We start from the raw sequence: 27,689 nt of genomic DNA on the forward strand, positions 1-27,689 counted from the left end.
ACAACCAATCACCCATTGAGCTGATGGTGATCTGACAGTGAGTGCAAGATGTCGCACCTCCAGTGACGCATTGCCGCCACAATTATGCTGAATATCAAACATATGATTTATGGATTACAAGAAAGGAAAAGAAGGGTATGAACTTTGGTTATTGTTAATTAATAAAAGAATATTAAAGGTAATGAGAAAGAGAAAAATGCTAAGTAAGGGCACAACAATTATATATCCCGAAAATTTATTAGAGATGTTGGAGAAAAACTTACTATGAAGTTAAGCCAGTTGAGCAGCTAGCCAAAGGAAGCGGAAATTTTTGACACTCAAATCTTTTTATTTGGTAAGTTGTGATACTCAACCTTGCAGCCGGCCTGCAGGAGAGGGGAGTATATATAAACGTGCAAGAACTTTCTTCCTACATGACGTAAGAAGTGCTTTCGTGGGAGGCTGACGTCACCCATCAAGTCATTCATTTCCAACTATAAATTGCATTCAATTTTTATAAATTGGTTGATGGGTTTGATCCAGAGGATAAGGATCTGCAATTTTCTGCTTAAATTGAACGTAAAGGGTTTGATTGTCCAAAATTTATTTGATTAGGTGTGTTATATGGACTCTCAAGTAATGTATTGTCTAAATAATTATTAGCAATTCAAATTACTGAAAATTCCAATCTGAATTGAGATTTTCACCAATTTTTTCTTCGAATTATTAGTAATTCGAGTATTAAGTATGAGAGATTCTTTATGAAGCATACCTACATGAGTAGATGGGTGAACTACTCGAAACTTATTTAGATATATAAACCTTATGAAGAGTCACATATTTATTATTTAAATTATTTGGAATTTAAACGGGTAGTATACGAGTGATTCATAGTTAGATCCTAGAATTCACATTCTGAATAGGAGAAAGTCCGACTCCTCACCAGTTGGGATAAGGATAGCCAGAGAGAATTAAGTTGGTTTTAAAATTAGGATAAAATTGTCATTTCGTAAAATGATGATGATCCAAATTCTGCCAGTTGTCATGCCATCATAAGCATGTACTAAAATAATAATTTTACATTAAACCATAACCAATGCATTTATAAAAATTGAATGCAGTATTAAAACTGTCAACAACCCAAACTGACGCAACATAATAAATACACCGGTGAAACGATAACTTGCCCTCCATGTGATCTTGTTGACTGTGTTGATCGCAATAGAAATTGTACAATGAAAGCCTTTAGTCAGACGATAATAACACCTCTCAACAACCCCAAATTACTAATAATTCAAATACTAAATACGAGAAATTCTTTATAAAGCCTACTACATGAGTAGATGCTTTTAAATATATAAACCTTATAAAGACTCACATATTTATTATTTAAATTATTTTTTGCAATTTAAACAGGTAGTATATGAGTGATTCATAGATCCTAAAATTTACATTCTGAATAGGAGAAAGTCCGACCCCTCACCAGTTGGGATAAAGATAACCGGAGGGGATCCAGTTAGTTTTAAGTAAGGATAAAATTGTCATTCTATATATTTTGGAATAATTTTGCAATTTTATTTCTCATTCAAATAAAATGAAGATGATCAAAATTTCCAAGAGATAGCTCAATTGGCTGGGATCACGCCTAATGAAGCAGATGTCACTAGTTCGAATCTCCCTCCCCACTCTTGTGCAAACATGTTAAAAAAAAAAAAAAGATGATCAAAATTCTGTCAGTTGTCATGCCATCATAAGCATGTACTAAAATAATAATTGGGTAAAGTCCACTTAACCCCCTTAAACTACCACCTAAATGACAATCTACCCCCAAACTATCAATTGCGACAATTCACCTCCCAAACTATCAAAACAATGACAATGTACCCCTAATTTTAACAAAATAACAAAATTACCTTTACAAAAATAAAAACAAAAATACTAAAATTTATTTTTTTTTTTTCAAAATTTTAAGGGTATTTTTGTTTTATTGAAAATTTTATAGGGGTAATTTTGTCATTTTGTTAGCATTGGGGGATACATTGTCATTGTTTTGGTAGTTTTGGGGTAAATTATGATAATTGATAGTTTATAGGGTAGATTGTCATTGAGGTAGTAGTTTGAGGGGGTTAAGTAAAATTTACTCATAGTAATTTTACGTTAAACCATAACCAATGCATTTATAAAAATTGAATGCAATATTAAAACAGTCAACAACCCAAACTGAGGCAACATAATAAATGTACCGGTTAAACGATAATTTGCCCTCCATGGCTCCATGGAAAAGGATTCTCTCTATTTCAAAATCCCTCCATTTTCTCCATTTAGTGTATTTTGAAGGGTATTGCATTTAATGCACTACCATCATTAAAACTTTTAGACAACACTACTCTTCAAAATATACTAAATGGAGGAAATATAGTGATTTTGAAATGGAAAGGATCCGTTTCCTAGTTGTATGTGATCCTGTTGACTCTGTGTGTCGATCGCAATAGAAAATTGTACAATGAAAACCTTTAGTCAGACGATAATAACACCTCTCCACAACCCCAAATTATCGCACACAATCAAACTAACAAAAATTGTCTAAGAGGAACAATTTGGCTCACAACAAATATTCTCTCGAATCATAGCCTCTCACAAATTCTATCGTCGAATTTCATATGTATTCAGATTTGTAGTGATCTATATACATAAGCCTAAAGACCCCTAGTTTAATTGAATCACAATTACATTGAAATTAGACCCAGAAGTTACGGGCCATCTGGACGGTAAGAGGGCTCGTTCAGACAAGGCTTGAATAACGTACATGAGAAAGTTGGTTCTCGTACACTACCGTCCAGATGGGGAGTGTGCTCGTCCGGATGGAGCTTTAGGGCAACATTGCTTCGTAGCGTCACTTGGCACAGCTCATCTGGACGGCTTGCAGATGAGACTCTCGGGTTTTTTTATTCATCTATTTCATCCGGCCATGCAGATGGGCTTGCAGACAAAGCTCTCGGGTTGAAGAAATACTTTGCGGCACTGATGTCTGTCCATACGGCTATGCATCCCGTCCGGACACCCATGAACTTTTGGCACTTTGAACACCATTTTGATCACTGAATTTTAGCCAACAAATAAAACTTACAAAATTACCAAATGACAATTTGACTACAATCAAAGCAATTGTGGATTCACAATTAAGAAAAAGACAATGCAAAAATGTATAAACCACAGGACCGTAAGTCTTGATGGAAATAGTTAAAGACAAACCATCAATCCAAATTAAGTCTCTATTTGCTCAATTCTTTCTTTGGCCTTCCTTGTTCAACATCCCATGAACCTTCGACAACTTTCCTTCCTTTCGATTGACTTGTATTTCATATTTTATGCTCATTAATTCCCCAAACAACATCTTTTGCTAGAAAAGTTTATGTTTATTTGGCCGAAAAAGAAATCTAGACTTGTATGTTGAGAGGAATGTTTCGACCCAAAGTGTATGATGTAACACAGCAAAGGAAGTTAGTGGGATGGTAACCGAAGTGATTACAACAACCGGAACCCATGCCCTTGCGTTGCTATACACCAAAAAAACAAGTTGCACTGAAGGCTACCATCATACCCGCCATGGAGATGAAGAGTGTTGCAAGTCCAAACACCAACTTTGAGGATAATGACTTGAAGAAATCCTCTTTTGTGTAATGTGACTTGAGAATTGACAAAAAAAATTACTATTAAAGTCGAAGAGGAACATAGTGCTATTGCATCTGATATGAAGAATATCATAAGCCAGTTACTTCTCAATAAAATAGGAGTACCTGTTTCTTAATTGTTGCTACCTGGTACAGTAAAGGTTGCGGCAAAAATCACAGTAGCAATTACTGTCGCCACGAGCATGCAATAGTTTGATGTGTCCTTCATCCACTTTTCACCATCCTTCTGCAAACTCGTATGTCTCTTTATAAATATCTCCTTAGGTGTTTCACCCGCAAAATTCTTCATGTTCACATATGACAGTGGCACAATTTGCATTTGAAAAGCCGACTAAATACAATATTTAGTCGATCTAAATGAGCCAATTGTCCAGCTAAATGTAGCATGTTCTCATTTGTTTCGAAAGTTTTACATGATGCAAGGTAATTCTTGTTACTACCTAGCTCTATATTAGATTGAACACACTCTCTTGCTTATATAAAATAGCAATGTGAAATTAACTCATGTTATTTTCGTTTACTTGCCATATTAGGTCAAGATAAGAGCGTGTAAGTATAATTAGATATTCAACATTTTCAACTTTTGTAGCTTGTAAAATTAAATCCATAACCATGTTCGGTGAGAACTGTTTGTCAGGAACTCCAACCATTAACAAAAGGCGTTCTACTAATTGATGGGCTAATGTCTTCATCAAACCTTTGTTAGAGATCCCTTTGAACCCTGTCGTTTAGAAAAGAATCTATTGAGAAATCAGAGATGGTTTGATAATAAGGAAATATTAAATAGATATGATTATTTTACCAATATCCATAATAAGAAATGATATTGTAAGTTTTATAAAATAAAAATGCAAAGTGATGTCTAAAGCATTAAAACACTGCTTTTATGTTCTTGTGTGTGTATAAAGGAAACCCTTACAATAGATTGAGATGTTTCAAATAGAAAATAACTTTTCTCATAGAACTTTCGATAGTTTAGTAGTGTTGGCTGGATTTTCCAGCAAGACACACTTCAAGGGCAGTAAGCAAACACAAAGAAATAAGGGAGGAGGACTGCTGCAGAAATTCTACAGAAAACGTGCACAAAGCAGGGGAAAAACAGAGGAATAAAAAAACAGGGGAGAGGAAGAGTCCTTTTTTTTTTTTTCTGAAATGAGCTCATGGCTCTTCCTTCTACTGCATCCAGTTTTTTCTTCTTTTTTACTTTTCTGATTTCCAGCAACGTACATACAAAAACAAAGACAAACTTTTACAAGACAAGATTCTAGGACCATACGTTGATACACAAGAGTCACAAACTTTCACCTACCACTTAACGAAAGCACATTTATTTGTAACAAGTAGATATCATGTAAAGATTTTATGAAATCAAATAAGAGCATTTTTGTAAAATTGTCATCAAGGTGTGAATAATGTAATAAAAGAACTGCTTAGGAAATGTCGAATATATCTCAGCAATGAAAGAATTTGAGTTGGAGGCAAACAAACAGGAACCTAAGCGACTTTTCCAGAATGATAGTTGACTTTCTCTGCAAATTGCAAAAGGTTTCCTAGCTAACATTTCCAAAGCTTTCCACCCACATGCATTGTCTATAGTTGATATTTCTGGATCCATTGCTAGAATCTTCAACGCTATATCTGTCCATAAAAATGGCACATTAATTTGATCATTGTCAAAAGGGTTGGTTAGGAAATACTTAATTATAACATTAAACAAAAGTCATAGTCATGAGATGTAGGGGGGCTTACCAGACATATCATTGTAAATGTTAGTTCTTGTGTTGGCTTAATTCAGTTTCAAAATGCAGATGCTACTGTTCACGGCTCAAACACTGATATAGAATGCTCAGAATCCAATCTCCACCGTTCATAATGTAGATTCATGTGTTATGAATGTTCCTACAAAATTTCAGCTCAATCGGACCACAAACGCCCATCGATCGGAGTTGTTGATGAAGACTGGACAGGCCGGGTCCGGACCTCAATTCCCCGAGTCCGGACCCCATTTCCAGAAACTTGATTTTTCAAGCAGGGTCCGGACCGCCAGAAGCAGGGTCCGGACCCCATTTCCCGAAAGTGCATTTTATGAGGCATGTCCGGACCTCAGATTTGCAGGGTCCGGACCTGGCTGACTTATTAGGGTTATTTTCTATTTAAACACGATTTTGCTACATTTATATGTACGTATTTTATTGAGCAAAATCAGGGTGCTTAGAGAGAGAGAATTTGTTCTAGATTATTGTTGAAGAAAAAATACGTGAAGCCAATCGGAGTTCCGGTGAAAGGAAATCTTTTAGAAGAATCGTGCCAGATGTTCTGGAAAGGGCTACTGAGGTAGAAGTCAAGTGGGTCACTTGTCGTGTGCAAGGAAGAGTCAAAGGTTTTGTTATTATTCTTGTATTCCTTATTCTTCTATATAGTGAATTGATTTCCTGGGTTTGGCTGCCCCGGAGAGGTTTTACATTTAGAGAGTTCTCTAAATGGTTTCCTCTTCGTAACCAAATTTCTGTGTTCTTGATTGCATATTTCATATCAGTATTTGGTTGATTTTTAACTGCTAAGTTAGATCTGTTTTCTGGATATTTTCTGTAAAACTCCTAGACGTGTGAGTAGGTGATAATTGGAGTCGTTTTAGAATTTTCAATTGGTATCAGAGCGGGTTCACTCTGTGAAGGATTTATTTCCTGAGTGTGATCCGAGACTCCATATCAAATGTCTCTTACGGTTGCTCCTAATTCTCTTCCCGTCTTTGACGGAACAAATTATACGCTTTGGAAAATTCGTATGAGAGCTTATTTTAAATCCATTAATGTTTGGCATATTGTTGAATCTGGATGGACACGTCCAGACAAAGCAATTGCTGAATGGACAACGGAGGAAAAGAATAATGCTACTGCGAATGACAAAGCTATAAATGCTATTTACATCTCTGTTTCAAATGAGGAATTTTCTAGAATTTCTAGATGTGAAATAGCTAAGGAAGCCTGGGAAACTTTAGAAATCACACATGAAGGAACTAAGGTTGTTAGAACTTCAAAAATTCAAATGTTGGTTTCTCAGTTTGAGGAGATTAGAATGCAGGAAGATGAAACTTTTGATGAATTCTATTTAAAGCTTAGTGCCATTAGAAACTCTACCATTAATTTGGGAAAGAAAATGGATGATGCTAAAGTGGTGAAAAAAATCTTAAGATCTTTGCCTGAGAGGTTTATTCCCCAAATTGCTGCTATACAACAGAGCAAGGACTTAGATACTATGAGAGTAGAATAACTTGTAGGTTCCCTTCAGACCTTTGAGCTAATTCTTCCTAAACACAAGAACACCAAAAATATTGCTCTTAAGGCAAAAAATGTTAAGGATGACTCTTGTGGTTCATCTGATGAGGATTCTGGAAATGAGGAAGAAATTGCTATGTTTGCTAAGAAGTTTAGAAAATTCTTTAGAGCCAAGAAAGGAAATTTTAGAAATAGCAATTCACAATTTTCTGAGAAATCTAGAAATGAGAATGTTGAGAAAGGAAAGTCACCTAAAGGTATCAAGTGTCACGAATGTGGAGGACATGGGCACATTCGTGTTGACTGTGCTAACTTGAGAAAGTCAAATGGCAAGGCATTTAATGTGACTCAAAGTGATGAGTCAGACAAGGACGATGCTGAACAAGGAGTTAATTACTTAGCATTTGGAGTTAGTTATGAGAGTGAGCATGAGAATAGTGAGTGTAATTCTCAAGACAAACAAGGTGTGTCCGATAATGATTCGGAAGAAGAAGATGATTTGCAAAATGCTTATAATAATCTCTTTGTAGAATACACTAAACTGAAAAAGCTGAATAAGCAGCAATTGAAGAAACTCAATGAGGTTAATCTTGAAAATGATCAACTTTCTGTCACCTTAACTGATTCTCTTGCTACTCATAATACTTTGATGTCTGAAAATCAAATGCTAATTGCCAAAGTGAAATCCTTAGAGAATGAACTGAATGAATCAAAGAATCATTTAACAAAATTCTCTAGTGAAAAGGTAAATCAAATGCTACATAATCAGAAACATTCGTTTGATCGAACTGGATTGGGTTTTGATAAATCTACTATTTTATCTACTAATGTTGCTTCTTCTTCGAAGATGATTTTTGTGAAACCAGTGAACAAAGAAGATAGCTTGGCTGAAAAGAAGGTAATTTCTCCTCAAATTTCCAAAGGTGGAAAAGGTAAGGGAACTCTAACCGATTCCTATATGTCTAGTTCTAAGTCGAGAAGTATGCACATGTTAAGGAACCAACCTTCTCAAAGGTTTATTCCTACGTGTCATAACTGTGGTAAGATTGGACATATTCGTCCTAAGTGTTTTCAGCTTAACAGTCATGAGCCTAAAAGAGAATATTTTCATTCTAGAAATAGTTATGAGAAATTATTCAACATGATGAGAGACGTAGTAACACGGTTAGATGTCTTGGATAAGAGTCACACAGTTGTCCCTGATGTGAAGAAAGTTTGGGTCAAGAAGATTAATATCATTCACCCATTGAGGGGGAGTGGTAATGGACTCACCTAGATTAGGTGGGCACATAGACCATGCCTAGAAATTGAGCATATTGATATTTGTCTATAGCTGTTCTAGGGCATTTTTTTCTTAATTTTTGTTTGCTTTGTTTTTATTTTCTTTGATTAATTTTTATTCTTTTAGATTGTTTTAATTGTTAGATACTCAGTTTCTCATGTCTTGTGCTCAAATGAATATTTTACATATGAGTGGGGTCAATATTTTTGCAATTTACATCTATTGCTCCATATGTTTCTGATATACCTTGTTTTTCTGAAGACTGTTAAAGGAGTAAGAGTCAGTTTTTCTCATGTTCGAAATTGTGCACTTTTTGCCCCCATTAGGTTTAGATTTTTGTTATATGTTTGGGAATTTGGAGCAAACATTTTGCTTGGAAGATAGGTAGTGTCAGTTCTATCCACTTGACCAACTCGTTAGTTGAACCTAGCTCCTAAAAAATTCCAACATTTTCCAAAAAAAAAGAAAAAAAGAAAAAAGGGCTTAAAATAAGCTCAAATGACTTAGTTTTGCTTCTGTCTGTCCCTAAAGAAAGAATCGGTGATCAAATCATTACGGAAATAGATGATTACTAAAGGACATGGTAAAAGCGAATGATTAGTCTCAGGGGGAGTGTATCGGATGAGGGAATCTAGGTCCTAACATTATAAGGTTTTACTTTGGCTTGAATCAGACTGTTTGTCTTTCATTTACAAAGTGTCTGCCTAGATTTCCTTTCCACTGATGCAATCTTATTTAATGGGAGTTTTCACACACTACACCATCACATGAGATTTCTGATTATTGCCTACTTGACTGCATTCACAGACCAAGGTTGTGTCATGCATATGGTACATTTACAGTGTAAGTGTAGCTTGTTGATCACTCCGAATTGTTCAGATATTCATACGGGCATGCATGATTTATTGCGTATCTATACAAGTTGTGTTTTTTTTTTGGTGTTTTGTTTTAAAAAAAAAAAAAAAAAAAAAATTTCATTTTTTTCTTTCTTTCTCGGTGATTTCGTTTCTTAAAGGCTCAACACTTTGGTATCATCCAAGGTATGCTTCTTCCATTATTCCTTTTCGATTTGATTTCAAATTGCAATATGTGAATGTTTGGGTTTAATTGTGCGATTCCGAATTGCTTATCTGTTTGATTCTTATTGGTCATTCTTTCTATCTCACATGGCTGTTGCACAATACATCATCTATCATGTATTTGGGGATGGGTTCTGAAAAACGCTATGCCGACTCCAAAAACTTGTTTATCACAATTTATGCGGAATTAATATTATGAAGCAATAAACAATTCAATCACCCAAAATATATAAAGCAATAAAGAGGCAGACACAGATATTTTGGTTACGAAGAGGAAACCTTTTAGAAACCGATCTAAAAGTAAAACCTTTCCAGGGCAGCCAAACCCAGGAAATCACTATCAAAAGATTATCCAGAGATTACAGACACTAGGAACACTTACAACCCTTTGCAAGACCTTGGCTCTGTAAGATCGACAAGCTCCAACTTGTCTCCACGCTCACAATCTTCTTCAACGTGATTCTCCTTTACCCGACCCTTCCGATAGACTTCTCAACCGTAGATTTATCAAAGGAATAACTAAAACTCTAAGAGATTTAATTTAACGCTCACCACATATGATCTCTCTTAGCACAGCCTCCGACGAACTCTCTGGGGGTGAAAATTCGTACTTCTATCTTCTATAATGATGTATATATACCCCCGACAAAACCCTAGACTTAAACCACTTAAAATCACGTTTTTGGGCTCAAACTTACGGGGTGTCCGGACATGTTAATGGGCTGTCCGGACACGGCTTTGCGGAGCAAAATTTGAGTTTCTGGAAATGAGGTCCGGACCCGGGGAAGACATGTCCGGACATGGGTGAAACAGCATTCTGGAAATGCTGTCCAGTCTTGATCAACAGCCCCGATCGATGGGCGTTTGTGGTCCGATTGAGCTGAAATTTTGCAGGGACGTTCATAACACATGAATCTACATTATGAACGGTGGAGATTGGATTCTGAGCATTCTATATCAGTGTTTGAGCTCGTGAACAGTAGCCTCTGCATTTTGGAACTGAATTAAGCCAATACAAGAACTAACAAACTCCCCCTTTGGCAATTCAGTGACAAAACCAAAATGTCGAGCCAATCCCATCATCTCCCCATATTTACTCCCCTTTTTTGTCACAGAATGACAAAAGGTCTTCATGTTTCCTGAAACACTTCACAAAATACATCAAGGCATATGTGGAACAAGAAGACATAAATAAAACTCATGATAAAAAAAATGACGTAGAATGCGTGATTATAAAGAAACATCAGCAAAACTCCCCCTCAATGTATGACTCAATTAACAACAGGAAACTGGAAATGTAAAGCATGTTTCTCTCCCTTAAAAGTTAAATGAACACACATGATAACACATCAATGACTCATGTATTGCACAATGAATATCCAAACATGCTCCAAATATGCAAAATATACATGAGACTAGAAATGGCTAGAAACTCATATTGCTTAACCCAAGCCAAGAAAATGTTTCATTCAACCTATGCTTGTGTGGTGTGTGGGTAAGCCATCCAAAGAGAAAAATTTTCAATTTACAAAATGAGGAGAAAGTTTCACCACCATGAGGTTTTGACAAGTATATCAAATCAAAAGTCAAACCTTATCATACTAGGGCCTAGCCACTCTCATCCTATACAATTCTCTTTGTAAAATATTTTGCACAAGTTTGACACAATGAAATAAATTCCTTTTGGAATATGATCTTTTGATTTTATTTGTTTCACTATTTTGTTTATTTTTCTCTTTGAGAAAGTGTCCTTAAACTTTTGGTGCTTATCACAACAGAGAAAGCAGGAATTTTTAAGCCCTAGGTTCAACTAGCATATGGTCAATTTGAAAAATATGACTAGTCAAAAACCTCGTATGGCTACCTAACAGACCTCACAAATAAAGTGAAACAAAACCTCAATTTAAGCTTAACTGTGCACAAGAAATAAAGCATAGGCAAAAAGTACCACATAAGCTCAGGCTTTAGGTAACCACAAAAACAAGTCCATTGACACAAATTTTCATCTCATTCATATTAAGAATATTCCAAGACGTAAGGAATTAAATTCATAAAAAGCAACATGAGAAATTAATGAACTATCTAGGTGCATAAGACAAAATAAAGAAAAGAAAGAAAAAAAAACAACCAAAGTAAAATATTTTTTGTCTTTTTGTTATTTTTCACAAAAGAAATGCACACAAACAAAATACAATTTCAAAACAAAATAAAACAAAAATGCAATGAAAAACGAAAAACAACATGCTCTAGAATATGCAAAGATATGCAAGAAAATCAATCCTAGGCATGTGGGTGACTCACCTAACATAAGGTGAGATCATCACCACTCCCCCTCAAGGGGTGAATGGTATCATCCTTCCTAACCCAAACTTGAGAAATCTTAGGTCTAGACTTATGACTTTGCTTAAACTTATCTAGCCTAGATAGCACTTCTCTCATCATTATGACCAAACCCTCACTTTCTTTCCTAGAATAGGAATTTTTATTTATATGCACATGAGGTTTCAAATTAAAACAGTGAGGACGAATGTGACCAACTTTTCCACAATGATGACAAGTAGGGATAAACCTTTTAGGAGGTAGATTCCTAGGAGGATGGACGACTCTATATTTAGGGTAAGATACATAAGGTTCAATATGAATTTTCTTAACTTTCTTACCTTGTGAGGTCGAGGCAGCTGCTATTTTTCTTTTAACCACAGAATCTTCTACTTTTTCTGATTTAACAAATATTATCTCGGAAGTATAATCATTGTTAGAAGACAAAGCAACATGACAATCAAAACTTAACTCAGATTTATCACAATCAGAATTCTGAGTATGTAACATATTCTCAAGGGAATTTCTAGAGAATTTTTCCAATTGAGTTTTTGACTCTTTTAATTTATTCTCTAACAAATCAACTTTAGAACCTAAAACAGAATTTTCAGATTTTAAAGAATCAATTAAAGCATGTGATTCAGACAATTTAGTAACAATAGATTCATTCACATGTTTAAGATCTTGAAACTCCCCCAAACAATTTGTGTATTGATGTCTCAAAAGAGTGAATTTTTCCAACAAATTGTTGAAGGAGTTTATAAGATCATATTCCCCTTGAGAAGTATTCATAGCAAATAGGAGTCAACAGATCTCACTCAAGAATTTAATCCAAACAGAGTGAACCCGCTCTGATACCAGTTGAAAAACGCTATGCCGACTCCAAAAACTTGTTTATCACAATTTATGCGGAATTAATAATATGTAGCAATAAACAATTCAATCACCCAAAATATATAAAGCAATAAAGAGGCAGACACAGATATTTTGGTTACGAAGAGGAAACCTTTAGAAACCGATCTAAAAGTAAAACCTCTCCGGGGCAGCCAAACCCAGGAAATCACTATCAAAAGATTATCCAGAGATTACAGACACTAGGAACACTTACAACCCTTTGCAAGACCTTGGCTCTGTAAGATCGACAAGCCTACAACTCATCTCCTTGCTCACAATCTTCTTCAACGTGATTCTCCTTTACCGGACCCTTCCGATAGACTTCTCAACCGTAGATTTATCAAAGGAATAACTAAAACTCTAAGAGATTTAATTTAACGCTCACCACATATGATCTCTCTTAGTACAGCCTCCGACGAACTCTCTGGGGGTGAAAAATTCGTACTTCTATCTTCTATAATGATGTATATATACCCCCGACAAAACCCTAGACTTAAACCACTTAAAATCACGTTTTTGGGCCTCAAACTTACGGGCTGTCCGGACATGTTAATGGGCTGTCCGGACACAACTTTGCGGAGCAAAATTTGAGTTTCTGGAAATGAGGTCCGGACCCGGGGAAGGCATGTCCGGACATGGGTGAAACAGCATTCTGGAAATGCTGTCCAGTCTTGATCAACAGCACCGATCGATGGGCGTTTGTGGTCCGATTAAGCTGAAATTTTGTAGGGACATTCATAACACATGAATCTACATTATGAACGGTGGAGATTGGATTCTGAGCATTCTATATCAGTGTTTGAGCTCGTGAATAGTAGCCTCTGCATTTTGGAACTGAATTAAGCCAACACAAGAACTAACAAAGAGTAATGCTATACTTTCCAAAAAAAATTTCAAATTTGCTTTTCAAAATGATGTGTCGCAATCCCATAAAATGGTGACACATTTCTTAAAATAATAAATTACATAGGCTTGTGAGTATGTACACATCATTTCGGAAGCAAAATTTGGAATATTTTTTTGAGAAGTAACAGTTAAATGAAATAGAAGGGACTGGAAATAATGAAATATCATAGAATCACTCCAACGAAGAAAAATTTAAACCGAAAGGTATCCTCTGTTTCACATAATGTAAGAGAATGTGAGAGAAACTGCATTGATTTCTTGTAGTAAAACTTTTTGTGGGTAGAATCCCCACTCGTACATCTACCAAAAAGAGATAAAGAATATACATGGTAACAAAATTGTCACTGCACGTTTACAACAATTCATGTAAGCGAGAAGTGAGATGAATGAAGATGTCTTCGCTGCAGGGGATTGTGAGACCACCCATTGGATGATCAAATCCAAATTCTTCCTCAGCCTTGCCAAGCAATTCTTGAAATGAAGAGTGGTTCAGAAATGATACTGGAACTACAAATCTCTTCTTTTGGCTCTCTCCAACATATATAGCAAGGTGGCCTTTTGGAACATCTACAAATGATGAAGCTGCTTTCTTTGTAAATGAGTTTGATCGACGGAGAATGTTCTTCGCATTTGTAATACCAGGAAAGCGAATGGCCATTGCTATCTGCCCAGAAAGATGGTGAAGATCACAGATGAAAAGGGTGAGAAAGTAAAGGATTTGAGAGCAGAGGACTTGAGGAGTTGGTTTGGCTATGGAATGATATGTGTATGTGTATATATAGATGATTGGTTAGTGTGTGAAAATCTCTGAATTGAGATGAGGAGTGAGTGGTGCAGAGGCATTTGGGTGGGGATAATTTGTTCGAAACATAAGCATTTAAAGGATCACATGGATATGTCTTCCAACTCATCGTCAAGGACATGTTAGTGATGTAGACATTAAAAGTTGGAAGACATTTAGGGTATGCTTTTCTGGGAGAGCAGCCTACAAAAGGGTCCCAGTTGAAATCAAAGATAAGTGGATTGGAGCAACTTCTCAACAACTGGCTCACCTCTTATGACAGGTTGAGCATATATGTCAATTATTTTCTTGGCAAGAATATGTAAGTGGAGCTCTTCTATGATATGCCTTTTGGATAAATGATTACCAACATTTATGTGTTCCAACTAGCTGCAATTGGTCTTCTAGGTGATGATCTAGCATAAAGTGAGTTCACTGTAGTGGTCGTTTTAGAGGGGCTAGCTGAAATTTTGGCTAAGAGGCTGTTTTAGTGAGTTCACTAGGCATGGAAACTAATGAATTGAGAGGCTCTGTAAGGGAGATGGGCAGATGCAGTCTCTCCATGTGGAGGCTAATTTGGATAATGCTTGCATGGATTATGGGAATATTGGGTTGGAGAAATTGACTGCTTGGAGCACTCGAGCTGGATCCTCAGAATGTTGGTATATATATATTATGTCATCGAAATCAAAAGCTAGGCTTAGCTTGTGGGACAATATATATTCTAAGACAAACTTAAAGCTATCCAAATTGGTCTAAATCTCAAATGTTTGAGCCATAAGTGATTGATTGACAGCTTCTTAAAATAAATTCAAATCAGAAGCAAAGGAAAGGGGTCAATGGCCTTGGCTTTGCTGATGGCATTTCCCACCTTCAAAGTTTGAGATGTCTGCCAATCATGTTTGCAATAATTTCCCCACTTCAATGGAAATTAATTTGGTTGTATTTTGAATGGTCTGGCTTTCTATGAGGACTACCTGTAGGACACACTCCTTGTGCTCTTCACAGGGGTGTGTCGTAGTTCTGAAGCAACACATGAAATGCTCTTCACAAGGGTATTCCGTGCGGCCAATGTACTAAAGCAACCAATGCCGGGGATTTTGGCCCACAACATGTTATTACATGCAGTTGTCTTCTGCCTCCAAAGTTTTGTTTGTAATTGTAGATATCCAATGATTTTTTTTATGTTTTTTTTTTTCACAGTTTGAAGTGTAATGTTGAGTTTGCAGGAATAAAAGACCAAAAAAGTATGAAGTATATTTCTGTCAAGAAATAAAAGACCTACATGTCTCCACCATGTCCTTCCAAGGCTTCCATATCCAATTGTGTCCACAAGAATTTTCCCTGGTTCATATCTGATATCTCTTTGATTTCAAGTGGGTCGGATGTGATTTGTTCTCCAAGAAATTGATAGTTGGTTATAATGTCCTCCACCAACTATGCAGTCTCATTCACTACCAATTTCTCTATGATGATTTTGAGGACATCACCATGTGATCCTTGGAGTGCTTGTTTCTCTGACAAATTCCCACCAGATTGCCTCAACAGCACTCACACATTTCAGAGATTTTCGTAGACAACCTTCCATCTATAAATACAAACACGATTTAGACATTATCCATAGCCAAATCATATCCTCAGTATCTTTTGTAGCAAATATTTTCTTCCTTCTCCCAAGTCATTTGTGAACTATAGCCTCTTCCAAAGTCATAATATAAACTCAAATGGCTTTTCTGCCTCGTATAATGCAGGCTAAGAAGACTGTAAGCAGGTCTGTTTCTGGTCTTGCTAAAAGTGTTCCAAAAGGCTATTTTGCAGTATATGTTGGAGAGGAACAGAAGAAGCGATTTGTGGTACCCATATCATACCTGAATGAGCCTTCCTTTCAAGAACTGCTAAGTAAGGCAGAGGAAGAATTTGGGTTTGATCATCCAATGGGTGGTCTCACAATTCCTTGCAGAGAAGACATCTTCATCAATCTCACTTCATGCTTAAATGCATTTTAGTGCAGGGCGCACTAAGCTTGATCAAACTAGACACATTTCTTCTCTGTGGCAGAAGGAGCAGAGCAGGAAATGTCTACTCACATGACAGAAACAACTGAAGTTTCTCAAGAAAATGACGGTCTGGGAATCCATTCGCCGAGGATCATTCAAGTTAAGCATATCTCCAATGAGTGCAGATGACACAAGGTCATGATCTTTCAGAAGGCCAATGCTGTTCACATTGGAGAAGCCGACCAGGAGGAGTTCCAATTTTATAAGCATCTTTTATTTTCAGGCATTGATTGACCTCACTGGTAGGGGCTCAAAAGCGAGATGGACATGAAAATGGCTGGTCTGTTAAACATGAACTGTTTGACACCATTGACCCAAAGCTGTCTATTCAGTTTTGAATGAAGAGATTTGAGTTATTTCATTATGCATTGTAAAATTTTGCATTTGTCAGCAATGAAATTCAGTAGTAAACTTTCCATGCAAATATATAAAATAGATATCTTTCTTTCTTATATATAATTTGTTCTCTTCGACCAAAAATGTCATACAAGCTTTCACAATGGCTTCAATTGTATAATGCAGAGGAGCTAATGCATTAATATTTGGGTCATTGGACTTAATTGGATTGCCATTGCATTACATTATCCGCAACCTTGTGTGTATAGGCTGGCTATCTGCGACTGGAGTGCCAATTTGATGTCTACCATCTGACAAGGGAAGTGAAATCCTCGCAATAATCCCTTATTGACATGATTTAAAAGTTTAGATGATCAAAATGGAAGAGTTCAACACATCAAAAAGCTTGTTTAAATGATCGAAATAGGCATTGAGTAGAATGCATTCTTATTTCATAGTTTAGATCCTGCATTTGGTTTGAGGGATGAGAAGCAGGAGGAAGAGATGTTGAAGTCAGATCATATGGACAGAGATCATCATCTGAAATTGGGTGAACTCAATCTTGTAAGGGAAAGCTTACAATTGGGTATAGGTGGTTCAACAACACCCATGGCTTTCTTGAACTTCCCCCCATTGACTCCTCTTCAAAGCTTTACTTCTCCTTTTTAAATATTTTACCTTCCTATTGTAACTGGGCTTTAGTATGTCATCTCCATCTTACTTATTTATTGTCCCTTAAAAAATGACCACATGTCTTAAGCTTGCCCTTTGTCCAACAGTCACTTAGTTTTTCTCTCATATTGATATCAACATGAGTATCCTGCTTCTCTTCCAATCTCTGGCTGGTCCTTCATTAGCTTATCTTGAAAGTTGTAGGGCATAGTGTTTATCAACATATAAACACAAAAATTTTTGCATGCCAACCTTTGCTGTTTAGTTGGAAGACCAAACCATGTGATACCCTCATGAGATATATCCCAGCAAATTCCTCTTGACCACTTGCAGGATTTTTCACATACCACTTCCATCTATAAAAACATACATATCTATGGTCTCAACAAACTCAAGCCTTCACATTCTCTATTGATAGCTTTCTTGAACAAATCCTCTAGGATCTCTTTCTTCATTCTTTTCTGAAAATACATATAAAAACAAAAGCATGGGAGTTCGTTTGCCGGTTGTTGCTCTTGCTAAGCAAATTGTACGCAGGTCTGCTTCGACTGCATCTAGAGCAGCTTCAACATCATCAGATGTACCAAGAGGCTTCTTTGCAGTTTATGTTGGAGAGAAGCAGAAGCAAAGATTTGTGGTTCCCGTGTCCTACTTAAACCAGCCTTCATTTCAAGATTTGCTAAGAAAGGCTGAAGAAGAATTCGGGTTTAATCATCCCACTGGTGGTTTGACAATTCCATGCAGAGTAGATACTTTCATTGATGTCACTTCTCGCTTGAGTAGTTCATAATTAGAATCTTGCCAATACATTGTAAATCAATTTTTTATTTTTCTTTTTCTTTCTGGTTTTCTGCTATTTGGCAGAAAAAAAAAAAAAAAAAAAAGATCTCTCCATTTGAAGAAACTGTTAAATAGAATCATTGCTTTTTTTCTTTTACATAATCAGTGTCTATTTTTTATTTTTTGTTAAAGTATTACATAAATAATTAAAACACAATTTCCTATTAGCTTAAGCTTTGGGATAAGTGGTAATTAAACATAGCATAAAGCAGAGGTCCAAACAATTTGATTTCAATTAAACAAAGCTCTAAGCTTGCCTAGTCAGAACATCATATGTTTTTTATATTATATCATCTGTCAATCAGTCGAAAATGATGTCTTTCTATTATATATAGCAGCAAGTGAAGAAAATGGACATTGGTAAGGCATGAAAGCTAATGAATGAGATGCTATGTAGGGAGATGGGCAGATTATGGGAATTTTGGGTTGCAGAAATTGGCTGCTTGGAGCACTTGAGCTGGATCCTAAGAATGTTGGTATATGTATTATGTTATCAAATTCAGAAGCTAGGCTTAGCTTGTGGGATGTGATTGGACAGCTGAGCGAGTTGTAGAAAGGAGGGTGAGAGAAATATTTTTTATGTAGTTGGATGGAAACCAGAAGTTAAATGGGATGAAAATTAACAGTGAAAAGGAAACTGTTAAGAGAGAAGACTCTGTAGGCAATTTAAAGATAACCCTGATGGCCTTAATTTCAAATTTTGAGTCACAAGTGATGCTATTGCCTGTTGCTATTAGTTGCCAAGGAAGGGAAAGGATAAATAGTCTCTATTCACTGACATTTGACTCTTACAACTCATTTGGTAGCATGGTGTTAGAAGATTAAGCTTAGAAATGTTCATGTTCATGAAGTACATAACTGGAACAAGAATGAAGCTAGAGCATCCAGAATACCCTTCATCTGACTTTTGAATTTTTCTTTTCTAGTTAGACAACATACATTAATTATTCTTTTCTAAGTTTCTTTCCAATTTCCTGTGGCATTTTGAATTTTCCCCCTTAGTTGGACCAAGCGGTTTATAATTAGCATTGTGTTTTGAAGGAAAAAACATGAATGACTCACACCTGATATTGTCCTTCACGTGATGGTCTAGGAAATTTTTCATATACACTAGCCATTGGTCATCACTTAGCATTCAATCCAATCATTAAAATCATACATCTTAGGCATGCAATATATATCTTGAAGGTGAAGGCTGCTATAGTTGACCATTGTGGATTATCTGGTTGTGGTCCACCAATAGAAACTCCTGCATTGACCAAATAGAATTAAAAACTTTCTTCATCCTTTGAGATTCTAGAGTGGTTTGGTTTTCCTATTTGATCAACCTTTCAGATTCAGGGTCCGCTCATTTCCTCTCCAATTCTTCTGCATTTTGTATTAAGCATCATCTTCACATGAAGTGATAACTTGTTTGTGACAGGCTATGATTAATGAATAACAACATATAGATTAGAGCATGAAAATTAACGAAAATAGAGACCAAACCATATGATCGCTATTGGAAAATGTCCTTTCACGGTCCCCAATGTTAGATAGTTCTCTCTTTAAGATTTACTCCAATTGAGAATGCTGGCCACATAACATTAGAACTCCACAGGAGGTTTCTCCTAGCCACATCTCTTGACTTCAAGTGGGGTCCGATGTTGGTTACCCTCCCAGAAATTCTTGGACATAAGGTCGTCCTTGAAGTACTATTCCAACCAGCACCAAGTTCTTGATGATGAGTTGGAAGACAAAAGCATGTGATCCTTCAAATGCCTATGTCTTTCACCAATACCCCACAATACTCATACTCACATTTCAGAGATTTTCCTATCCCTCCTTTCATCTATATATACACATACATGCTATTCCAACAGCCAAACCAAATCCACTTATCTCCACAAGTAAACATTTATCCACCTTTTTCTCCAAAATCGTTTCTGAAGGTCAAGCTTTTACAGAAATGGCTATTCGAGTTCCTGCAATTATGCATGTTAAGCAGCTTCTCCGCGGGTCTTTTCTAAGCGGCAAAGAAGCAGCTTTCACAACTAAAATTGTTCCGAAAGGTTACTTTGCAGTCTATGTTGGTGAGGGCCAGAAGAAGCGGTTCATTCTACCTATATCATACCTAAATGAGCCTTCATTTCAGAACTTGTTAAATGAGGCTGCAGAAGAATTTGGGTTCGATCATCCAATGGGTGGTCTAACAATTCCTTGCAGAGAAGATGTCCTTATTGATCTCACTTCTCGCTTAAACAGATTGTGATACATGGCAGCAAGATTAATCAGCAAAACAGATTTGTAAACTCATGCACTTTATCTCTTTCTGGAGAAGGATAAGGTTGTGAATGTTGCTAAGCAGAAGGTACTGCAGTATCTGAAGAACATATCCCTTCGCCTTGGACTGCTCAGGGCAAGCAGATTTTCCAGAAGATGTGGGGAGCTCAAGAGGCCACAGATTTGAAGGCAGTGTGGAGAAACTCAGAGGAGGTGCTTCATGGTTCCAACTTTATACCCGAAATATCTCACAAAATCCGACGCAGAGAAGCCTTCAGTGATCTACTCGTAATCTGGGTGGCTCAAAAGAGAAATGAAAGACATGATAATGAGTAGTGTTGAGAACACCATTGACCCAAAAATCCAATCTTTTCAATTTTGAAATAAGAGCATTGGGTTATTTCACAAATCATTGTAAAATTCTTGTTCTTTTATATGAAAATTTGGGATCAAAACATTCCATGCAAATCTTTTTCATATAAGTCCTTCTTTATGTATTGGTTAATGCCTTAGCTCCTTTGTTTCACACTGTAACCACCACCTATGATAACGGTAAGAAAAATAATTAAATCGAAAATTTTTTTATTAGCTTAGACTTTTGGGTTAACTTGTGATTTAACAATAACCATTGGGATTGCGAGTGTAATTGCCATTATGAAACAAACAATTCAATCAAGGCTTACTTTTTTCAAAAACCACATGGTTTTATACCATTGAATATAATGGCTTTGTTTGTTAACTAAGAGGAACCAGCATTTTTCCCAAGTCTTTGATCCATTGTTATGTGTTTTCACTTTCTAATTTTTAATCTAGTTAAAAGATTTTGGCTAGTATGGAGTCTGTCAGCATAATATCAACATATGCAGTTGTAACAAATAATTTAATTTTAGATGTGCTTTCTTGCTAAAGAAGAGACCCTTGGAAGGCTTATTTTTATTTGTAAATGACCAGAGGTTGTTACTATCTCTTACATTGATTATAGTAGAAATGATGGCTAATATTCTGAAGTAACACAGATCTTTAGTATAAAGGCCACATGGGCGGAGTCGAGAGGTGAAATTAGCCACTAGTTTCTGTAGATGTAGGCATACTGCTGAACCACATGAATTCCCATGCGTTTTCACTTCATTTTCTCTGTAATTTTTCACTAAATCGCATAGTCTCGACAATCCTAACAGATTATGAGATCATAACAAAAGTGAACAAAAATGGGGAGAAAAGAGAAGAAACTTCTTGTGCCAAGACTCGGCACCTAAAATTTGACATGTCTTCTGATGATTGTTACAGTTGCTTGCAATAATTTCATCACTTACAATGCAGTACTTGTTTGAGATATGTAGGGTTGCTCCAGCTATGACTACTTGTAGGACATACTTCATGCGCTCTCCACGGGGGTTTGTCCTCAAAGTCATTGTACTAAGGCAAATTAAGAGAATATCATAGACTCGAGTATTTTGCTGATACAGATAACTTTTCTGTTTCTAGCATCTAAATTTCATTGAGGTTAAACTTGTTGTAAAGATACGAGTTAAGTTTGCATAATCGACATATATGTCTAATCCTGTCCTCCATGGCTCCATAGCAAGAGGTCAGCCAGTTAGTTCAAATTTTTCTCCAACCCACATGTCTTTCCTTTCAACTGGGTCCCTTGTAGGTTGTTGTCCCAGCAAATGCTTGTGCTCAGAGTTTTCCGAAGTCTCAATCACTACCAAGTACTTCATGATGAGTAGAAAGACAGGTCCATGTGATCCTTCAAATGCTAATGTCTCCCACCAACCCCACCTGGATCCCTCTGCACCACTCATCTATAATTATATATATGAAGTCTGAAGAAATCCTTTCACAGCAAGATCCAGTCTTCAGATCCTCTTGTATCAAGTCCTTACTTTCTTCTCCCTTTTCAGTTTTCATTTGTGATCTTCACCATCTTTCTGAGCAATAATACAGATAGATAGCAATGGCAATTCGTTTACCTGGTATTATGCATGCTAAACACATTCTCCGCCGATCAAACTCATTTACAAAGCAAGCAGCTTCAACATTTGCAGATGTTCCAAAAGGGTACATAGCAGTATATGTTGGAGAGAGTGAAAAGAAGCGATTTGTAGTTCCCATATCATTCTTGAACCAGCCTTCATTTCAAGATTTGCTAAACAAGGCTGAGGATGAATTTGGATTCCATCATCCAATGGGTGGTCTCACAATTCCCTGCAGTGAAGACATCTTCATTGATCTCACTTCTCACTTACATGAATTCTGATACGCGACACTAAAATAAAATAGCAGAGACAGTTTTGTAAATCCATGCATATTCTTTATTTATTATAGGCAGATGAAGTGATGGGGGGTTGATTACCGAAAAATGTTACAAATACAATTCTTGCAGTTTCTGTTGCATTCTCCTAACAAATGTAATACTGATATTACCTTTCAGATTGAATTGATCCTCTTAAGATTCTGAGACATTTCTAGGCCCTTCTATTTAATTTAATTTTGCATGTTTTTCTTTGGATGATAGTCTATGAAGCTTTCTTATGTCAGGGTCATCTTCAAACTTCAGTGGTTTATCAGAACATTTTTTGAAGTACTGAGAAAGTTTCTCTATTGTACACAGTTCAATTAAAACCTAATGATGAAATCATCAAACTGAGCAAGGTTTTGCTTTGCACCGGAATCAATCATAAACAAATTTGAAATTAGTGTCCAATTTTGTGTTAGGAAGCTGTATAGGCTTGTGGAGTACTGAACTTCGATTAGTTACTGCTAAATGCTATAAAGTTTAACTTTGGTCATTTCTTCATAACATAATATTATTTGCACTCCTCCTATGCAAATCTCTTGCACATGTTCCTTGTTCACACAATTGATTCTGAACAAATGTTATAATTGGATGTGGTATCAAAGAAAAAAAATAAACGAGAGCCACGCAGAAGATATGCAGATAATCTTTTGACCTAGTTAATTTTTGGATGACTGCTAATTTGAAAGATTCAAGTCACTAGAGAAATCTTGATGAAATGACTCTAAATCTGCATGATGTCTGAATCCTAGAAAAACCAAGAAAAATGAAAATGAGTATACCACTTATCAAACTGTCATGGTATACTCACAAACATATTTTGGTGTTTGATAATGTTTTTCTTTCGTGAAGAAATTTTTTTCTCAATCAACAAGACCATAATTTTTTTTTTTTATCAATTAAATGAAAATATTTTACCAATTAAATTGACTGGTATTCACAAATATCCATAGAAAAACATGCCAAATCAAACAAAATCAAAGGGGCTTGAATAACACGGAATAAAGAGATCAATTTAAACTGAGGAGAATGTGAGAAGATTGTAAGAGAAAATGCAATCATTCGATTAGAAAAACTCAGGGTAGGTAGTCAAACCCCATCTCTTCTTCTGTTAAAAAAAATGAAGAATATACATGGATTTAGAAAATTGGCACTACTTGTTTATGTATTACAACAACTCATGTAAGCGAGAAGTGAGATGAATGAAGATGTCTTCACTGCAGGGGATTGTGAGGCCACCCATTGGATGATCAAATCCAAATTCTTCCTCAGCCTTGCCTAGCAATTGTTGGAATGAAGAGTGGTTAAGAAATGATACTGGAACAACAAACCGCTTCTTTTGGCTCTCTCCAACATATATAGCAAGGTGGCCTTTTGGAACATCCATAAATGCTGAAGCTGCTTTCTTAGCAAATGAGTTTGATCGGCGGAGAATGTTCTTAGCATTTGTAATACCAGGCAAACGAATGGCCATTGCTATCTATGTATGTTGTTTCTGGGAAAGATAGTGAAGCTCAGAAACTAAAAGGGAGGAGAGAAAGTAAGGATTTGATGGCAGAGGATTTGAAGACTTGTGTTTGGGTATGGAATGATGTGTTATGTGCATATATATATATATATAGATATGACTAGCTTGTGAAAGTCTCTCAAATGTCGAGTAGGGCATAAGCATTTGAAGGATCACATGGACTTGTCTTCCATCTCAACAACATGGTAGTGATTGAGGCTTTATATTTCTTGGAGAACAACCTACAAGGGACCCAGTTGAAATCAAAGACATATGGATTGGATAAATCTCTGTACGACTGGCTGACAATTCACTAGAAGAGGATACTGGACATATATGTTGAAAGTGTTTTACAATCCCAATATGTCTTTGATTTCAACTGGGGCCCTTGTGGGTTGTTCTCCCAGAAAAGATTGCGCAAAATGTGCTCCAACAGATATGTCTCAACCACTGCCAAGTTCTTGGCAATGAGTTGGAGGACAGCTCCATGTGATCCTTCAAATATCCTGCCACCTGTATGCCAGAACACCACTCACTTCACATTTCACATACTTCAAATGTTTATCTCTGCATGCCAGACGTTGAGAAGTTGCTCCAATCCACTTATATATCTTTGATTTCAATTGGGGCCCTTGTAGGTTGTTCACCCAGAAAAGCATGCCTAAAATGTCTTCCAACTTTTAATGTCCTTGACGATGAGTTTGAAGACAAGTCCATGTGATCCTTCAGCTTATGTTTCGAACAAATGATCCCCACCCGAATGCCTCTGCACCACTCACTCCTCATTTCAGAGACCTCAAATGCTTATATATACATACGCATATCATTGCATAGCCAAACCAAGTCCTCACATCCTCTGCTTTCAAATCCTTTACTTTCTTCACCCATTTCATCTGTGATCTTCACCATCTTTGTGGGCAGATAGCAATGGCCATTCGCTTGCCTGGTGTTACAAATGCTAAGAACATTCTGCGGCGATCAAACTCATTTGCAAAGAAAGCAGTTTCACAATTTATGGATGTTCCAAAAGGCCACCTTGCTATATATGTTGGAGAGGGCCAAAAGAAGCGGTTCGTTGTTCAGGTATCATTCTTGAACCAGCCTTCATTTCAAGATTTGCTAAACAAGGCTGAGGAAGAATTTGGATTTGATCATCCAATGGGGGGCCTCACAATCCCCTGCAGTGAAGACATCTTCACTGATCTCACTTCTCGATTACAAGAGTTGTTGTAGTACTTAAACAAGTAGTGCCAATTTTTGTAAATCCATGTATATTCTAACTTTCTTTTTGGCAGAAGAGATGGGGATTGTTACCCATTATAAATGTTACAACCAGATTTATTGCAGTTTCACAATATGTTTCTATCTTTAAAACAATGGGGATTGTTACCTACTAAGAGATGATGTTTATTTTTAATTTTTCGTCCATAATGTGAGAAAGCGGACCAGCGCTCACAATGTGGAAAAAGGAAATATTAGAAACCATACTTCTATTTCACCACTATTTTATTATGTTGACGTGACAGTGTTAGTTTGCCTTTTGTTTTTTGTTAACAATGACTCATCGGAAGATGCATTGGTACTGTCATGTCAGCATAGTAGGATAAAGAAGTGATTTCTAGCATTACTCGTGAAAAATGGGCACTCGTGAGCTCTTTCATGAGGCATTCTCGTCTCGGAATGAGCATATTCTCTTTTCATTTTGATTTCCCCTATAACATTGAGCAAAGCTATTGCCTACATTCGATCGGTATCCAAGCATTCCCGGTGGTTCGGAGTATGTTCATCAGCACATGGATTATCCTCTCCACCATTGTTATTGCTGTCTCTTATACCTTCGAGCCTCTGTATTGGCGACATTTTCTATAAAAAGCAGTCATCTCGAACCCTTAATATTTTCTATTGAACCTATCTTGGTTATGTTACAGTAGCCTTTATGGAATTGAATGATCTTGAGGAATTGAGAAAATTCCTTACCTCCATAAGTATGCAAGACAACCAAAGTTTCTCAGCTTTTCTATACTGCATTACACCACACAGGAAAGGAAACAAATTCCAAATCTCAGTAAAACTCCTATCATTCCCAACCTTAAACAAAATGAATTTTCTAGCAATGTCAGGCAACTTCAAGAGTTTCCTCCAACTCCAATAGCACACTTGAGGGATTTTCAATTGCCAAAAGCTCTTACCTTTTAGCGAGTACTCTTTCACCCATGCAACCCACAAAGAGATAGCCCTTGCAAAAAGATTCCAAATGTGCCTCAACATGGAAGCCTTGTTCCAATCCTCCAATCTTTTAATTCCCAAACCTCCCTCCTTCTTAGGTACACATATCAAGCTCCAACTTCCTTTCTGTAGAGTTGGCATCCCTGACCAAAGGAATCTGTTGAACTTTTGCTCCAAAAGTCTGATAATCTGTTTAGGGAGGATAAAAATAAATAACCTGCCATCAAAAGTTAATTTCTTGGACAACCAAGAGTTGATGTTTGCTGAAACTTTCTCAAGGAAAACACCACAATCCACTACTGACAATTTTTTTGATATTAGAGGAACCCCGAGGTAGTGCACAGGAAGATTTGCCTCCTTCATTTGAAGACAATCAAGCATAAGTTCCTTCTCGGTAGCAGACAGACCAGAATAGAGCACAACTCTTACTCGGGTTAGCCTTCAAACCCAAAATATCAGCAAATTAAGCCAAAACATCCTTGATTGCTTGAGCAGATTTCACCGTTGCAGCAGCGAAGATTAATTTTGCATGTTTTTCATGGAGGATAAGTTATGCAGCTTTCTTATAACGAAATGACGAAATCATCAAAACTGAGCCAGGTTTTGGTTTGCACCACACCAAATCATAACAAATTTGAAATTAGTGTCTATCAATTTTTGTGCTAGGAAGTTGTTTCCAAATTCTATTTATTGGCTTATCCAAAGGCTAAACTATAGGCTTATGGATTACTCAACTATGATTAGTAACTGTTAAATGCTATAGAGCTCATTGATAACTCAAGGAGATCGAACTTGTGTTTCAGAACAGATTGCACCTCAATTTCTGAGATTAGGTTGGACCCCAGCTATATATTCTTGTGAGGAAATTATTCACAAGAACTATGTTACTGTGGACTAAATTAGACTCTCGAAAACCAATGCCTACAATAGATTGACTATCATCCATAGAAAAACATGCCAAATCAAACAAAATCAAAGGGGCTTGAAATATCACAGAATCTAAAGATCAATTTAAGCTGAGGAGAATGTGAGAGAGTGTAAGAGAGACGGCAATCATCCGTTTAGAAAAACTTAAGAGTAGGTATTCAATCCCCATCTCTTCTTCTGATAAAAAAAAAATGAAGAATATACATGGATTTACAAAATTGTCACTGCTTGTTTATGTATTACTAGCTTAGAGCCCGCGCTGCGCGCCGGTTTTTTTTTTTATTTTGTAATTTACTCAAAAAGTCTTTAAAAGATTATCAACAACAATTTTTATTTTTTTCTCTTAATTAACTAAT

General features: G+C 36.5%; 6 protein-coding genes across 6 annotated transcripts; 4 read left to right on the plus strand and 2 right to left on the minus strand.

Moving 5' to 3' along the window:
- Window positions 1-13,764: 13,764 nt before the first annotated feature.
- On the minus strand, window positions 13,765-14,190 carry LOC132181958 (auxin-responsive protein SAUR23-like). The gene has a single exon (XM_059595174.1). It carries the CDS (start codon window positions 14,082-14,084, stop codon window positions 13,779-13,781), a length of 306 nt encoding a protein of 101 aa, XP_059451157.1. The 5' UTR covers window positions 14,085-14,190; the 3' UTR covers window positions 13,765-13,778.
- A 1,741-nt stretch (window positions 14,191-15,931) lies between these two features.
- Window positions 15,932-16,270, plus strand: LOC132182024 (auxin-responsive protein SAUR24-like). Its single transcript, XM_059595238.1, has one exon. The coding sequence runs from the start codon at window positions 15,932-15,934 to the stop codon at window positions 16,211-16,213; it is 282 nt and encodes a 93-aa protein (XP_059451221.1). The 3' UTR covers window positions 16,214-16,270.
- A 3,790-nt stretch (window positions 16,271-20,060) lies between these two features.
- LOC132181987 (auxin-responsive protein SAUR21-like) lies at window positions 20,061-20,706 on the plus strand. Its single transcript, XM_059595203.1, has one exon. The coding sequence runs from the start codon at window positions 20,061-20,063 to the stop codon at window positions 20,361-20,363; it is 303 nt and encodes a 100-aa protein (XP_059451186.1). The 3' UTR covers window positions 20,364-20,706.
- Window positions 20,707-22,248: 1,542 nt separating this feature from the next.
- Window positions 22,249-22,741, plus strand: LOC132181973 (auxin-responsive protein SAUR23-like). Its single transcript, XM_059595191.1, has one exon. It carries the CDS (start codon window positions 22,332-22,334, stop codon window positions 22,632-22,634), a length of 303 nt encoding a protein of 100 aa, XP_059451174.1. The 5' UTR covers window positions 22,249-22,331; the 3' UTR covers window positions 22,635-22,741.
- A 1,063-nt stretch (window positions 22,742-23,804) lies between these two features.
- Window positions 23,805-24,241, minus strand: LOC132181935 (auxin-responsive protein SAUR23-like). Its single transcript, XM_059595160.1, has one exon. It carries the CDS (start codon window positions 24,145-24,147, stop codon window positions 23,842-23,844), a length of 306 nt encoding a protein of 101 aa, XP_059451143.1. The 5' UTR covers window positions 24,148-24,241; the 3' UTR covers window positions 23,805-23,841.
- Window positions 24,242-25,060: 819 nt separating this feature from the next.
- LOC132181966 (auxin-induced protein 15A-like) lies at window positions 25,061-25,509 on the plus strand. Its single transcript, XM_059595183.1, has one exon. The coding sequence runs from the start codon at window positions 25,108-25,110 to the stop codon at window positions 25,411-25,413; it is 306 nt and encodes a 101-aa protein (XP_059451166.1). The 5' UTR covers window positions 25,061-25,107; the 3' UTR covers window positions 25,414-25,509.
- The last annotated feature ends 2,180 nt before the right edge of the window (window positions 25,510-27,689 follow it).

This window comes from Corylus avellana, chromosome ca1 (genome assembly GCF_901000735.1).
Source record: "Corylus avellana chromosome ca1, CavTom2PMs-1.0".
Classification (NCBI taxonomy): domain Eukaryota; kingdom Viridiplantae; phylum Streptophyta; class Magnoliopsida; order Fagales; family Betulaceae; genus Corylus; species Corylus avellana.